The 17,605-nt window shown below is 41.6% G+C and overlaps 2 protein-coding genes across 3 annotated transcripts in view; one reads left to right on the top strand and one right to left on the bottom strand.

Annotated features, from left to right (window-relative positions):
• Window positions 1-5: 5 nt before the first annotated feature.
• LOC138675886 (mitochondrial inner membrane protease ATP23 homolog) lies at window positions 6-9,923 on the bottom strand. 2 transcript variants are annotated; one of them, XM_069764490.1, is made up of 6 exons: window positions 9,707-9,923; window positions 7,671-7,716; window positions 7,020-7,101; window positions 5,160-5,297; window positions 1,951-2,034; window positions 6-463 (listed from the first exon to the last, which is right to left on the bottom strand). In XM_069764490.1, exons 1-6 carry the CDS (start codon window positions 9,825-9,827, stop codon window positions 260-262), a joined length of 675 nt encoding a protein of 224 aa, XP_069620591.1. In that variant the 5' UTR covers window positions 9,828-9,923; the 3' UTR covers window positions 6-259. The 2 variants fall into 2 exon arrangements, with proteins under 2 accessions (XP_069620591.1, XP_069620592.1); XM_069764491.1 differs by having other exon boundaries at window positions 7,594-7,716; window positions 9,707-9,920.
• A 154-nt stretch (window positions 9,924-10,077) lies between these two features.
• RPAP3 (RNA polymerase II associated protein 3) overlaps window positions 10,078-17,605 on the top strand; it is a 113,698-nt gene continuing 106,170 nt past the window's right edge. The window contains exons 1-4 of the mRNA XM_069764489.1: window positions 10,078-10,181; window positions 12,579-12,744; window positions 13,885-14,028; window positions 15,167-15,292. Coding sequence (XP_069620590.1) covers window positions 12,592-12,744; window positions 13,885-14,028; window positions 15,167-15,292 — 423 coding nt within the window. The 5' untranslated portion in view covers window positions 10,078-10,181; window positions 12,579-12,591. The remainder of the gene's footprint in view (window positions 10,182-12,578; window positions 12,745-13,884; window positions 14,029-15,166; window positions 15,293-17,605) is intronic.

The raw sequence follows: 17,605 nt of genomic DNA, 5'->3' as shown, positions 1-17,605 counted from the left end.
AAACCTTGGTTTTACTTCCTGTGATGAAAGAAAACATTGTCATATAAACTTTATTATATTCCTCACAAAACAAATCAATTTTAAAAATCACAGAATTAAATATAAAATTAAAAAGAACATACAATAAACAGAAACAGAAATTGAGGCATATTCTAATACATTCTATCATCTCTGTTAGAGGGGCGCAATCCTCATTCATGATTACTAGATCATAACAAGAATTCATCTGAACCCTGATTTATCTGCGCTTTTCTGTAGCTCAAAGGTTTGCGTAATGTCTTCCTCGGTTTTTAAAATCTCTGTGCGCCATATCGGCATCTCTTGCACAATGAGGGATTCGACCAAATGGTTCATAGTCATTAAAGCACGATTCAAACACGTCATTTACGGCTTTTTCTGCTGCCTCCCGACTGATCTGCCTGACTGCCAATATGGAGCGGAGAGCGCGGTCTCTGACACAGGCCTGGTAGGGAAATAAGGAAAAGGTTAAGCAACACCAGAAATCAATATTACGCATGTCAAATAACATGTATTATTTGCACAAGGCATCAAATCAGTGTCATTTGTTTCTTATTACGATTAAGACCGGAACAGAGCATGCATTAATACAGCAGAATGCCCACTACATTCGTCTATTCAAGGCCCTGTCCACATGTGGTTTTTTTCAAACTGAAAAAATTACTAACAGGGAAACCAACAGAACAAAGAACTTGTGCAGCAGATGAAAGCATCACCTGGCCGATGGGGTCTGTCACTATCCTGTAAGAAATAGCACGGTCTACTGCACGCTATCTTACAGGAGGGAATATGCTGTGCAGCCTCTGATGTGAACAAGGCCTATTCAGGTCTTCCAGCATCCTATCCACGATGGGGAAGCTGAAGAAAATCACATTTGAATTCCTTCATTGAAATGCTGTTAAATACAGTGCATCAGAGGCCTGGCCTGGAGTAGACACCATCCACAAGGATTTATCAACCTCATGTCGCCTTCCCATGTGATCCTTTTACAAAAATAGAACACTTCATTCTCACTTGTCCTCTAAGTGTCTTGTCCCAAGAACCCGGTCAAAACCCACTGACTGCAATTACCACAAATCTCCATATCCCACAGCCCTGGACTCAGAGGTTGTTCACTTCAATCACCTGAAGACATAGTGAAAATTGAATTAGAATTCATTTATTTTCAGTTATCTTAAACCTGGAAGTGCGCTATAGTCTGGCACATTATACAGTTCAATATCTCTTGTGCCACAAAAATATATACCGTCTGTGCAAAAACTCTTTGTAACTGCTGTCCATGACTACGATGAGGAATCTGAAAGTTGGACGCCTTCCCCTCTATCAACTCAAAGTTCTCTATTCAGTTAGATGAAACTGGGTGTGTTCTAGACAGGACAATTGCCTTAAGTCCAGCCCACTTGGCTAAACTCCCCTTCCTCAACCATCTGCCAGCCATAAATAGAAGTGCTAAGAAAGGATTTCCCAGTACCCTGTGCACGATATCTACAGGACTTAAAGAGGTTTTCCTAGAAAAAATTAATTTTAATCAATAGATCTTGGAATGAAAATACTGTAACTTCCACTGTATGAGTTGTTAAAAAATGTCCCTGTGCTGAGATAATCTTATAAATGCGCCCCTGCTGTGTACTGTGTAATGGCCGTGTCTGACCGTGCAGGAACATGGTCTGGTAATACCACAGCTCCTGGGTGGGGAAGGAAGTAATAGAGAATACATACAGTACAGTGTGGGATTACAGCTGATTCTTTCTGTGAGGTAAAACATTTCACTGCCTGTTTTTAAGCAATGTTTTACCTCACAGAAAGAATTGTTTATTTCCCACTCACTTATTATTCACTTCTTGATCTGGTGTCCAGTTATTAGGCTATCTGAATGGATCCATCCATAAAACATTTTGCGGGAACCACAGGTACCCACACTTCGGGACATACCTGATGATGCTGTTTCAAGCCAAAGTTAAAGCGGCTAATTTCATTACTAAGTGAGCAGTCTCCACTGAGATTGGCAGCTCTGATCTGTAGAAAATGGCAAAACGTAAATTACAAGAATATCAAAGCGGAGCATCGGCTCGTCAAACAGACATCTGTACTGGTCACTACTGAGAAACGTGTTCTTTTAGGCCATGTGCACACACTGAGTTTTGGTCAGTATTTTACCTCAGTATTTATAAGCCCAGACCAGTAGAAGAACAACCAGAGGGAAGGTATAATAGAAACATATCACCATTCTACATTTATCACCTGCTTCTGGTTTTGGCTTACAAATACTGAGATAAAATACTGACCAAGTACTGACCGTGTGAACGTGGCCTTATAGTCTCTGTGCCTCTACTCTCCGTCCCAATCATGTGTGCGGAGGAGCTGACACACTCCGGCTGGTATAGTATGCATTAGCTTCTCTGCCCGCTCAAGGAGTCTCAAGCATTGTCATTTCCTAATTAAAGGGACTCATGCATGAGACTCCTCGAATGTTGTAAGGATGCCATAACTGCACTTACCAGAGCCCTCTGCAGTCTCTTCACATCCAATATTAGATATGAAGGGAGAGCAAGTGGCCCATTGCACTGCTCCTACACAACCATCATCTCCCAATTAGGTAAAGGAGAACTCAGGCAGGTTTTTATCTTTATTTTCGCCCCCTGTGTAGGCAATTAGTAAGGTGTGTGTAGTATGTGCATGAAAAGACTTATTGGTTGCAGCCATTTCTAACGCACCCTCTTCGGCATCATGCAATCGGCTCACATTAGAAACTATTACTTCAATTATTAATATAATAATAATAATCTTTATTTTTATATAGCGCTAACATATTCCGCAGCGCTTTACAGTTTGCACACATTATCATCGCTGTCCCAGATGGGGCTCACAATCTAAATTCCCTATCAGTATGTCTTTGGAATGTGGGAGGAAACCGGAGTGCCCGGAGGAAACCCACGCAAACACGGAGAGAACATACAAACTCTTTGCAGATGTTGTCCAAGGTGGGATTAGAACCCAGGACTCCAGCGCTGCAAGGCTGCTGTGCTAACCACTGCGATTAATATCCCAATTTCCAGACTCAGTGTGACCCATGCACAATACTAGGTCACTATGTTTACCTCCATAACAAATAATACTAAAACACTGGAGAAGGCTAGGAGTTTTGATAAAAATGTAGAAAAGCTTTATTTGTTCACAATACAAGAATACTTAAAAAGACACAGACAAAATAAATAGATGTGTTATAGAAAAAACACCAAGAGGACTCGAGCACTGTACACATCATTTGCATTGTAGCATGACCATTATTTGCTAATGGGTGAAGATAATAGATGAAAATGATCCCTACCCTAGATGTCCCAAAACAATAGATCCCTCTTTTTAAATCAATCAAGTCCCTTTCATTAATGATATTCACAAATGGCCACCTGGGGATAAATTCTCAAACAAGTCCACCAACTATCTAAAGAGTTCTGTCAATTAAGTATGCCCAACATGGTGGACACAGGGGGAAAGGGCAGGGAGAGGAAAAGAAAATCTCTCACCGTGTGCTTAGATGCTCACTGTACGCACCCCAACGTGCGTTTCGCTGCTGTCAGCCTCGCTTTCTCAAGGGGCAGTGTGGCTTGACTCAGCTTGAGGACCTTAAGTATCCATGGATACTAGTCACATGGATATCACATGACCCGGCCGGCTCATGTGGCGCATGCGCGTGCCGCCACCCACAACACACCACCCCCGTCCGGTCGTATCCCAAGACAGGTCCCAGTCATGCACGCAGCGGGACAATGCCAGACAGAGAGAGGCAGCCGCAAGTGACCAGTACACGCACGTGTGTGCGCGTCGGGATGCGACCGGGCGGGGGTGGTGTGCCATGGGTGGCCGCGCACGCATGCGTCACATCTATGCAGCCATGAGCTGGCCGGGTCATGTAATATCCATGTGACTAGTATCCATGGATACTTAAGGTCCTCAAGCTGAGTCAAGCCACACCTCCCCTTGAGAAAGCGAGGCCGACAGCGATGAAACGCACGTTGGGGTGCGTACAGTGAGCATCTAAGCACACGGTGAGAGATTTTCTTTACCTCTCCCTGCCCTTTCCCCTCTGTGTCCACCATGTCGGGCATACTTAATTGACAGAACGCCTTAGAGAGTTGGTGGACATGTTTGGGAATTTATCCCCAGGTGGCCATTTGTGAATATCATTAATGAAAGGTCCTTGATGGATTTAAAAAGAGGGATCTATTGTTTTGGGACATCTAGAGTAGGGATCATTTTCATCTATTATCTTCACCCATTACCAAATAATGGTCATGATACAATGTAAATGGTGTGTACAGCGCTCTAATCCTCTTGGTGTTTTTTCTATAATATCTATTTATTTTGTCTGTGTCTTTTTAAGTATTCTTGTATTGTGAACAAATAAAGCTTTTCTACATATTTTTATCAAAACTCATAGTCTTCTCCAGTGTTTTTGAATTATTAATGTAGGTCTAGGAGACCCTTCTTCAGAGTCTCATAGACTTACATTGACTGACAAAGGCCACCTAGAAACGCTGTGGGAGCTGGATGGTGGTAACTTCGATCATATATTGCAGAAGAGAGACAGAGCAGAGCTGAAAACAGTAGCAGACAGCAACCAGTAAGTATTTTAATACATACAATGAACATAAAATACTGATAGCACACAGAAGGGACATAAAAAACGCGCTGGAGTGGTACCTTATCTGTACGCCAATTAGAAAGCCGTATACACATACCGTGAGGTCTGTCATTTTCCTCTTAATATGGATTGTAAAAAATAGTATGCATTTGTACTTCCCAAGTTTTACATTACATGCGATTAAAGAAAACTATCAAAAACAGAAAAAAAAAATACATTTCCACCCACACTGAAAACTGGCCTTGTATCAGTAAATCAAGAGGTGGAGAAATAGCAGACAACGTTTTGTTGCGGCAGTTATATCTAATATGTGCCAACAGAAGGTTCTGCCAGCTTGATTGCCACCCTTGTGCTTTATGTTTTGGGTGCATATCCTTTTATTGCTTGAAGGATCCAACAGCTGCACCAGATCTTTTATAATGCTCGTAACCCTTCTTAGCCAGCTTAGATCACTAAGAGATCAGTTGACAATGGGAACATGTGTAAGTGATCTGCTTACCTCCGAGCATGCTAAATGGCGAATGTTGTTAAACCAATCTACATGTGCACGGCAGTGGTCAAATGCGTGAATCAGCTCGTGGGTCACCACGCGGTCCATGTGTGGCTGATTGTGGATATTATTCTGACACAGTACAATCTGAAAGGAGGGAAATATTATTCAGACATTATTTCTCCTGTTTTACAGGAAATCCTTATGGCTTGGCCTGGGACAACTCAGAGTCCCATGGCTCTCTGTATCACCGCTCTGCTGCTGGCACAGATCTACATCTCTGGGCCTGATATCACCTCCCTACAAACCAGAATCCCACCATGACTGTCCACTATTTCATCCTTCTCTGCTAGATTTCTAAAACTTAATATAGACAAAACAGAATTCATCATCTTTCCTCCATGTCACTTAATCCCTCCAATGGACCTATCCATTAAAGTAAATGGCTGCCCACTCTCCCCAGTCCTACAAGCTCGGTGCCTCAGGGTGACCCTTTGACTCTGTTTTCTTCTTCAAACCACTTAGCCAAGCACTTTCCACATTTTGCTGACTCCAACTCAAAAAGATTTCCTGGATCTGTACATTCCTAACCAAGAACCTGAAAGACCCTAGTCCATGCCCTCACCATCTCCCATCTTGACTACTGTAACCTCCTGCTCTGTGGCTTCCCCTCGAACACTCTCGCACCCCTCCAAGCTATTCTAAACTCTGCTGCCCGACTAATCCACCTGTCCCCCCGCTATTCCCCGGCTTCTCCCCTCTGTCAATCCCTGCACTGACTCCCATTACCCAGACACTCCAGTACAAAACCCTAATCATGGCATACAAAGCCATCCACAACCTGTCTCCTCCATACATCTGTGACCTCGTCGCCCGGTACTTACCTACACACAACCTCCGATCCTCACAAGATCTCCTTCTCTACTCCCCTTCCCACAATCGCATACCAGATTTCTGTTGCGCATCACCCCTACTCTGGAACCCTCTACCACAACACATCAGACTCTCACCTACCATCGAAATCTTCAAAAAGAACCTGAAGACCCACCTCTTCCAACAAGCCTACAATGAACAGTAACCATCGCTTCACCAAACTGCTGCACGACCAGCTCTGCCCTCACCTACTGTATCCTCACCCATTGTGAGCTCTCGTGGGCAGGCTCTTCCATCCTCCTGTACCAATTGTGACTTCCAGTGTGTAAGATTGCATGTTAAAAGGGGTATACATAACAAAAACGAGTACAGGAAAGCATAACGGAATAAGTGGCACGATAATAATAATAATAAATGGCTGTCCAAAACTACTGATAACTAACCATAGGATAGTTCATTGGCAGGGGTCCGACATCTGCTACTCTCACTGATTATCTGATGGCTGCACTGGCAGAAGCTGGATGAGAATGGAGAATAGACGGCAGTCCTCAGCAGTGGCCAGTAAGCCATGTATAGAGAGGTTGTGTTCCGCTAAACATATTGCCTTCATTCGGCCTCTGCCAGAGATGTCAGCTGATCGGTGGGGGTGCTCGGTGTCAGACTCACACTGAGCGGATATTGATGACCCAGTGGGTTCGAGACAGCTGAAATACATTAAGGCTCGGGTTACGCAGTGACCTTGGCCACGACACTTGTGCGACCAAGGTTCGTTTGGTGTTGCTGCTACATCGCAGCGTGATACAAGTGAATGGAGCGCATTGAATGGTAGTGTGGTAAGAAAGTCAAAAGAAGTCCAACCTCGGATGTTTCGCAACCTCCTTCTTGTAAGCGGTCATGTAGTATCAGCATTGAGTGAATCTTGTCGCACAACAGGTGTCTCTACCAAAGTCGCTGTGTAGTCTTCGAATAATCTTTGTTTTTAAGAGGTTCACTTACTTCAGACGTATCTGCATCAAAGCCTCCACTTACTGATCCATCACAATCCTCACAGGAAAAATGTCGAACTCGTGAAACTGTGCTGAAAAAAAACAAAGTGCGGACACTTAAAGGGATTTCTGGAGGGCTGGAGCACATTGATATCAAAGCTTTATTGCTATGTCCCAACTGGTATATTTGGTCCAATCAAGAACGCAGAGAACATTTCTAGTGTTTTATTCTGGCCTAGAAAGTGCGGGTATCAGCAAGATGGTCGGCTGCCTAATGATGCAAACATGATCTCCCTCTATTGCTGCCCACTAAATGCTCCCTTTCAGTCCCAAAGAAGGAGACACACGTGGACCTCAGTCAGCCCGCTTGGCATGGCTCGTTTACCCAATGGGCGGCAGCAGCTTTGCCACTGACTATACACATCCTGATATGTGAGTGAGGTTTGCTGAATGCCGGCCATTATCGGGGGTCATTCTGTCCTCTAAATCAGCTGCTGTGCTAATTAGGGAATGGACCATAGTAAGGGCCCACCCTTATGTAAATGATATGTATAACCGCAGCACTGAAGTATGACAAGACTTACCTTACTGTAGTGACACTGACAACTGCACTCTGGAGTGGAAAATGAAGGAATTCTACTGATCCACAAGTGACACTTACCAACCAGACCTCGTCATGGCATCTAAAAGGAGCCGGGCGTATGGACCTGAGGGACAGAAAGTGAGAAGGGTCAGTATAAGGGTAACATACATTACACGTACGTATACGCTCTGCATTAATTGCACGTATGTCTATACATACACACGTACATAGTGTACACACACACATTATACACACGCACACGTACATAGTGTACACACACACACATTATACACAAACACGTACATAGTGTACACACACACACACACACATTATACACACACCCGTACATAGTGTGCACACACATTATATATACACATAGTGTGCACACACATTATATATACACATAGTGTACACACACATATATACACACATAGTGTACACACACATTATATATACATAGTGTACACACACATTATATATACATAGTGTACACACACATTATATATACATAGTGTACACACACATTATATATACATAGTGTACACACACATTATATATACATATTATACACATTATATACACATATTGTATACACACACATTATATATACATATTGTATACACACACATTATATATACATATTGTATACACACATTTATACATATTGTACACACACACACATTATATATATACATATTGTACACACACATTATATATACATATTGTACACACATTATATATACATAGTGTACACACACATTATATATACATATTATACACACATTATATATACATATTGTATACACACACATTATATATACATATTGTATACACACACATTATATATACATATTGTATATACACACATTATATATACATATTGTATATACACACATTATATATACATATTGTATACACACACACATTATATATACATATTGTATACACACACACATTTATACATATTGTACACACACACATTATATATACATACATCTTGTATACACACATTATATACACATACATCTTGTATACACACATTATATACACATACATATTGTACACACACATTATATACACATACATATTGTATACACACATTATATATACATATTGTATACACACATTATATACACATACATATTGTACACACACATTATATACACATACATATTGTATACACACACATTATATATACATATTGTATACACACACACACACATTTATACATATTGTATACACATTATATATAAATATTGTACACACACATTATATATATACATATTGTACACACACTATACATACATATTGTATACACACACATTATATACACATACATATTGTATACACACATTATATACACATACATATTGTATACACACATTATATACACATACATATTGTATACACACACATTATATACACATACATATTGTATACACACACATTATATACACATACATATTGTATACACACATTATATATACATATTGTATACACACATTATATACACATACATATTGTATACACACATTATATACACATACATATTGTATACACACATTATATACACATACATATTGTATACACACATTATATATACATATTGTATACACACATTATATACACATACATATTGTATACACACATTATATACACATACATATTGTATACACACATTATATACACATACATATTGTATACACACATTATATACACATACATATTGTATACACACATTATATACACATACATATTGTATACACACATTATATACACATACATATTGTATACACACATTATATACACATACATATTGTATACACACATTATATACACATACATATTGTACACACACATTATATACACATACATATTGTATACACACATTATATACACATACATATTGTACACACACATTATATACACATACATATTGTATACACACATTATATATACATATTGTATACACACATTATATACACATACATATTGTATACACACAGTATATACACATACATATTGTACACACACAGTATATATATATACATAGTGTATACACACGCTAGGTCGTTATACACCCCCCACACAAGTACAGGCTGACTGTCACCTACTCGTCTCCATGGCCATCTGCAGCATCTTGTGGCATTTGTGGTGGGCTTCGCCCCTGCTCTCCCAGCTGTTCCTGGCCGGGGGGCAGCCGTGGTCTCTGGGGGCCGCCCTGTCTCCCTCCATCTGTCTCCCCCTTTGCTTTCCCCTTCACAACTCTCTTCCCAACCCCACCGAGCCCGCACAGGAAGCTGCCATCTTCATCTTGGACTGTGCACATGTGACACCGTGACGTAAGTAATCACGCGGAACACATTCAGCCATTTTTATTTGTGGCAACCTAAACTCTCCACATTCCACATGCTCTGTATGTATCTGATAAGGGGCAGTACACCGGACGTGCCGCTAGGGTGTGCTGCTGCATAATGCGGCGATAGGTGACTTGGCGACGTTGGTCTCTATGGCTACAGTATGTGCGCAGAGCATGCCGGGAGTGAGTGGGAAGTGATAGTACACAAGCGGCTGAGGGAGAAGCTGGAGGTAAGCGACAGCCATGTGTGCGCACGGTACTGGCACGGGTCTGCTGCTTTACGGCTGGCGGTGAAGTGTGCCATGCCAGTCACGTGTGCTGGCCTGCGGGGATTGTGGCAGACATTCCTTCTACTAGGCTGTTCTTACAGGGGCTGTGCACCAGGAGACCCCTCTCTGTCAGACATAGGCCCCCACCTGTGCATGGTTGTGTCAGGACGTCTTCACCTCAGTATTACACACCACCTATGAGGCTGTACACCTGACAGGGCATCTCCCCAGTGTAACAGCTGCCCTGCACACCCTGTGAGCCTGGAGAATCTCCAGTCCTGCGCTTTGTTTCTTCCAAGAGACACAACTCTCTTGCGGGCATCGTGTGACGTTCGTCGCAATGCGTCATTTTGGGGAAAAAAACGGATTCTGCAAATGTGCCGACAGGATGCGTTTTTTTACCCATAGACTTGTATTAGCGACGGATGGCCACACGTCGCGTCCGTCGTGCACTGGATGCGTCATGTTTGGTGGACCGTCAGCACGAAAAAACGTTAAATGTAACGTTTTTTCGTACGTCGCGTCCGCCATTTCCTGCCACACTTGCGTGGCCGAAACTCCGCCCCCTCCTCCCCGGACTTTAGAATGGGCAGCGGATGCGTCGAAAAACTGCATCCACTGCCCACGTCGTGCCAAATTTTCACAACATGCGTCGGTACGTCGCGCTGACGCTTAGCGACGGCCCCGTATCAGCGCAAGTGTGAAAGAATCCTTAGGCTGCCGTCACACTATCAGTATTTGGTCAGTATTTTACATCAGTATTTGTAAGCCAAAACCAGGAGTGGGACAATTAGAGGAAAAGTATAATAGAAACATATGCTCCACTTCTGTATTTATCACCCACTCCTGGTTCTGGCTACAAATACTGATGTAAAATACTGACCAAATACTGCTAGTGTGACGGCAGCATCACTCTGTTGTCCCCATACGAGGGTTTGTTATTCCAGGGATGAGATGTAGTTCTGAATATCACCATTCATTGTTCATGGTGTGAAATGGTAAGAAAAAACAAAGGTAATTGTATTTTGTTGTTTTTTTATTGATAATGTAAAAATGTTCTGACAGAAGGATTCTGTAGGGCAGTACAATTACAGCAATGCTAAACTTAAAACCAATGTGTCACGACTTTTAAGTTTTGAATTTAAATTTAAAAAAAAAAAAAAAAAATGATGTGTCGCCCTCACTTTTGACAACCAGCCTTGCTAAAGCAGATAGCTGGGGGCTGGTATTCTCAAGTTAGTAAGGGGCCATGGATATATTTGTCCCCCCCAGCCTAAAAATAGCAGCCTGCAGCTGCCCAGAAAAGGCGTATCTATTAGATGCGCCACTTATGGCGCTTTGCCCGGCTCTTCCCACTTGCCCTGTAGCAGTGGCAAGTGGGGTTGATATCACCAGATAATACAAAGGTGACATCAAGCCCGCGGATTAGTAATTCAGAGGTGTCTATAAGACACCCATCCATTACTAATCCTCTAGTTGAAAGGATAAATAAAGACACAGCAAGAATAAAGTTGTTTTTTTATTTGAAGTAAAACAAAACACACATATCCATTTTTGTTTAAAAATAACAAACACAGTTATACTAACCTAACACCTAATTCCACTGAAGCTCTCGTCTCCTGTATTAAAACTACAATATCCCCCAGCTCTCCGCCGTTCTGTCCCACACCATAGTCCATGTCTGGGGGATAAACAGTTTTAAACCTGGACTGTGCCAAGATGCGTCTGTCCAGAATTAGAACCTTTGGTGAATGAGCTGCTGCGAGCGTATCATCATTCACCAGCGGTGACCACATCACGGTTACTGTCGGTCACTGAGGCTGTGTTCCCAGCCGGGCTGAACTGCGGTGACCTCAGCATTGTGAGGAAAAGTCACTGAGTTCACCACAGATCACCATGAAAATGACAGCCCCAATGCAGAGCCAGTGTCAGTACCAGCCTCATGGCGGAAAGTAGAACCCTGCCGGGGGAATAAGGTTCATTTTCAGCCTCGCATGGTTCGGCTACGTGCAGGCGCCAGGCAGATTAGTAATACTATTAACCTGCAGGTTAATAACGCTCTTTCTGGTGACAGCTTTCCTGTAAAGTTATTCTTAAGGATCATTCACCAACCACTTATTCTGTTATTGGCTCACACATGGCCCACAACAGCTGGATCATCACCAGCACACCCTCCCCCTCCACCACCAATAATTTATCAAGCAGTTCCACCACATTCCGAGCCCTGGCACGAGGAGGACAGTTCAGGTGGTCTCCACAATCAATGATTCTATCTGTAGTAGGATAGTTTTGCTTTCAATTTGGTGCTGTGAGCAGGTACATATGGATGTATGTAACACGTATAATATTTTTTTCAAGGCACATCACCACCATGTCGTCTCCAAACAAAGCTCTAGAGTTGCAGTTACAAATGAAGCAGAATGCCGAGGAGCTGCAAGACTTTATGAGAGAGCTCGAAACCTGGGAAACGGACATAAAACAGAAGGATGCTAAGCTGAGTAACCAGACAGTCGTGGGGGAAGAGGTAAGCATGTCTGCAATACGCGTACAAAAGAGGAATCATTCTCTACTTGTTGTTTGCAGCTTTTTAGCCAATCCTATATGCATAAACAAAGTTAGACCTTATACCGACCTGCAGTGGCCCTCTGCAGCCCATTAGTGTCCCCTAATTAAAATGTTTATATGTGGAGAAATAAAGTGACTGGAAGACAATCGGATGTCTGCCAGGGCCGTGGAGTCGGTAAAAACTGGACTGACTCATAAAATATGAAATACATTGGGTGCAGGATGTGCTGTAAATGTTTCCATAAGAATTTGGGAAAGTTCTGAAATGTCCGTTTTGATCTAAGGATCTTGGCTGTTAGCTGAGATGAATCTGTGCTGCACTTTATGTACATGCTCAGTAGTGAGGCCGGGCTGGGGAGTTGGAGGTTTGGCTTACAGATTCCACAGCTATGATTTCCACTGTGATATCTCTGGAAAAACCTCGATATCTTCCCTACCTGACCATGGACGCTGACACCCAAAAAAAACCAGCGCAAGAACTGGAACCACTGTTCCTCGTCCACAACTTCTGCAATATTGACACAGACCCTTGCTCCATTTCTTGTTGAATAAGTCTTCCAGCAATGGAATAAACGCCTTTGTCAATATTTTTTTTTCTGCCCTCAGAGCAGCGTAAAAGTAGCGACAGATTGTGCCTTTAAGGCTGTGTGCACACGATGCAGATTTACTGCGGATCCGCATAGATTTTTCCGCGCAGAAACGCTGCAGATCCGCAAGTGATTTACAGTACAATGTAAATCAATAGGAAAAAAAAATGCTGTGCTAATGGTGCGGAAAACTACGCTTGGAAAACGCTGCGGATCAAAAGAAGGAGCATGTCACTTTTGCGCGGATCTTCAGCGTTTCTGCACCCTTCCATTATAGAAATCCGCAGGGGTAAAAAACGCATGAAATCCGCAACAAAAACGCACAAAATCTGCATAAAAAAAGCATCAAATTTGCACCTGCGTTTTCTGCCAGGAGATGCAGATTTTGTGCAGAAAATTCTGCACCCCAATCCGCAACGTGTGCACACAGCCTATGTCAGTCAATATATTACTTGTGTATGGACTGGAACATTTTGTACCCTAAATTAATATTTTCATACATTTTCTTATAGACTCTACCACCAATTAGAAACAAAGACTATAGAAAAAAGAAAAAAAACAGAAGTAAAGTATCTACTGAAACTAAGAAAAATGAAAAGAATCAAAACCCGAAAGGGAAATTGCATGACTATGACTACTGGGACAAGCTGGATGTGGTAATTGTAATTTGTAATAATACAACTCCAAAAGACCACCTCTTTTTATAGATCCGCCTATCCAGACTAGAGTTTCTATATTCCACCATACATTGTTCATACTGGCCATCTTCTTTGAGAAGGGTGCCCACCTAAAAGACCACGTATTTATGGTATTTTAGGTGGTCATGTCAAAGCGACCTCTCTGTATGTACAAGAAAATGAACCGTCAGCCTGGCCCCTTCATAGGCAGCAGTAAAGATGTGCTGAGCGAAGATGCTCGGATAAGGTGCTAGCTCAAATAATATGTTCAAGTCCTTGCGGCTGTTCATCAGCCACAAGACAGTAGGGATTTCATAACAAGCAGGAGTTCCCCACGTGTTGTGGCTGTCGAACAGCTGTGAGACACTCAGCACCCTAACATGCTTGGATAACATTTCCCGAGCATGTTCGCTAATCTCTAGTGCTAACACAAGTCGTTCTCTCTTGTGGACCTTCTGATCTGTGATCTGTCTGCTTTTGCTATGTAAGCTGAAAGCAATACGGTGTAGGGGCAGAGACCCTGATTCCAGTGTTCTCACTGTTCTGTGGTTTGTTGTTTTCAATAAAGTCAGTGTTTTATAAGAAGGACATGCTCACTAGAGGAGTAGGTTTCTCCTGCCTCCTGGTCCCACCTTGCCAACATCATTGAATAGCAGCTTTCTGTCAATATACTATGTACATAGAAAGTTGCCAATCAGTGGTGTGTGTGTGTGTGTCATTTAGGGCTCAGTATTTAGAGCCCTGCTAGATCTGAAGCAGAGAAAATTCATTACATCAAAGCTGCTGCATCCCATCAACTAAGTGACACATCACTGGAATCAGGCTCTCTGTCCCTAAATCATGCTGTTGTAAGACTAAATAACAAATACTTCTGTCAGATTCCCTTTACGTGTGGTTGACAGTGTGTAAAGAAGCTGATTTTCGAGTCAACTTAATTAAAAAAAAACTGGTTGTTTTAGTGAAAGTTAATCACTACAGAAGTATTTTTTTGTGTAATTTTGGTAATTGAATAGCTTATTACGTGTTGTCTTTGTAGTAGACACATCTGTATTTATTTTATCACACGTATGATTGATTTTCCAGTGTAACATGTAAGTTATATATCTTATCATTTTAGGACAAAGCCTTACAGGATCTTGATAAAGAAGAAAACACAAATGAATCAATGTCTGCCGAATCTGATTCTGATGGTGAAGATGGCATTAAAATTGATACAGAAAAAGCTTTAGCAGAAAAAGAAAAGGTATTCAAACTCTTTAAAAATGAGATGTTTCTATAATTTGGGTAGGGTCAGGTGGATATTTTTCTTTTCTGCTGTTGCTTCTCAGTTTTCCTTCAGGTTACTTTGTTTATTTATTATTGTTTGTTTATTTCAGTTATTAAATGTTATTTCAGGTATTTTAATATAGTACCACAAATAAGTGGAGGTAGCAGCGCATGCGATTCCACCACTTCCATTCCTTCCAAGCCTTGTTCTTGAGGCATGCAGGTTCCGGCACTGAACATTTATGACATTTCCTGGGACTGTCACGTAAATGGTTTAGAACAGACAACCCTTTTTAAAGATGATTGGTCACCAGATCTAACAATGTGCTTCATGAAATAAATCACCTAGCCATGATGAAGACCCAGTACTTATGTTCCAAATCCATCTCCGAATGACCGTCTAATCCTTCCTGAACACTTAGCATGTTATGAGTCCAGCTGTGCACTGCCAGATTCCAAGTGTATCGCCACCCACCTACCCTGAGTGACAGGCTCTTTTCACTGCTCTCATTGATGAAATCTGGCCCAGGCTTAGACGTTGCCGTGTCCATATTACTACTGTAAGTAAGAACCCATCTTCCAGTAGCGTCTAACGACATCTGCAACAACTGCAAGCTCATATGTGAAAGTTATGTGGACAGTATGTCTGTGGTCAAACATGGTAGGCTTTGACTGTTTCTCCGTGCTGGTGGCAGGAGAGAGGAGATGAAATTGAATCCTGATGAAGCAACGACCCGCAGAACCCCCCTTAGCACAATTTATATATTTGCTGGGAAAAGAGGGGTAAACTTTTTTCTTTTTTTATAGGACAGAGGTAGTCTAGAGAATATAGCTATGTGAGTAGTGTTGAATGAACACTATGGAGACATTAGGGCAGGTGCAGACGATTGTATGAAAACTAGTCTGATGTTTCAACCAGAAAACTCAGATGATTTTCATATGTATTGTCATTCATGAATCATCCGTATTTATAGGTCATCAGTCTAAAATGTCCATAATTAAGTAGATTCCTATGTTAATAATGATAGTGCATCCTTAAAGTGTACCTGTTCAGCAGTTTTGGCCAATATCAGATATGGCCATCACCTTTCAGGGCTTATACATCGCATTCTATAATTGTGTATATAAGCCCCAACCCGAACTGCAAGAACTGAAAAATAGGTTTTATTATATTCACCTGTGGGGCGGTCCGGTCCGATGGGTGTCGCTGGTCTTGGTCCAACGGCTCCCATCTTGTGGATGACACGACCCTGCATCATCCGCACAGGCTCCCTGACATCGTGCTCCTGCGCAGGTGTACTTTGCTTTGCCTTGTTGAGGGCAGAGCAAATTACTGCAGTGCGCAGGTGCCGGAGCTCTTTGACCTTTCCCGGCGCCTGCACACTGCAGTACTTAGCTCTGCTCTCAACAGGGCAAAGAAGTGTGCCTGCGCCGGAGCACGATGTCAGGGAGCCTGTGTGGATGATGCAGGCTTGTGTCATCTAAAAGAAGCAAGCACGAGGGTGGCGATCATAAGAAATGGGATGAACTTGACCAGCAACACCCATCGGACCGGACCGCCCCACAGGTGAGTATAATAACTTATTTTTCAGTTCTTCCAGGTCGGGTTGGGGGCTTATATACAGCATTATAGAATGCTATGTATAAACCCCGAAAGGTGATGGCTGCATCTTATATCATATATACCTATATATATGATACACACTTCATTATTTGAAAAAATGTATATTTTATTATTTACATCATGACACAAATATAACACGGGAAAAGAACCACCAGATGGCACAAAATTGCTGGAAACAGCACAAGGGCAGGAAATTACATGTGATAATTTACATCAAAACAGTGTAAAAAATTCTATGTATGTATGTATGTGTGTGTGTGTGTGTGTGTGTGTGTGTGTATATATATATATATATATATATATATATATATATCTATATATATCAAGTGATATATGAACAGTGGCATTTAGATATTAAAAAGGGATTTTTTAAAAAGAGAAGTTATATCCCACTGTCCAATAACGCTAAGCTATTGTATAGTATTTGTTATATATATGTATATAGCACAAAGGAACATATATGTGCAGTCTATATTAAATTATAATAAACCAACAATATGACACTAATAATATAATACTTCACATACAATAAAGTAATTCCCAATATATCCTCATAAATTATATAATAAATATCAGTGATGTTAGTAAAAATATTATAAATAAGTATTTCATATAGTATTTGCTAGAGGAAAAAAGTGCTATTGTGCAATCTTGACCAATAGGGAA

This window comes from Ranitomeya imitator, chromosome 4 (genome assembly GCF_032444005.1).
Source record: "Ranitomeya imitator isolate aRanImi1 chromosome 4, aRanImi1.pri, whole genome shotgun sequence".
Lineage (NCBI taxonomy): Eukaryota > Metazoa > Chordata > Amphibia > Anura > Dendrobatidae > Ranitomeya > Ranitomeya imitator.
This window is presented reverse-complemented; position numbering and strand designations above follow the sequence as displayed.

Excerpts from the sequence above, each read along its gene's own strand:
- LOC138675886 (XM_069764490.1), bottom strand. The coding sequence starts at position 9,827 with ATGGAGGGAGACAGGGCGGCCCCCAGAGACCACGGCTGCCCCCCGGCC. Across the intron at positions 2,035-5,159 it reads GCCATTTAGCATGCTCGGAG|ATCAGAGCTGCCAATCTCAG; the intron begins GTAAGCAGATCA and ends CATTTTCTACAG. Across the intron at positions 464-1,950 it reads GCTTGAAACAGCATCATCAG|GCCTGTGTCAGAGACCGCGC; the intron begins GTATGTCCCGAA and ends TTTCCCTACCAG.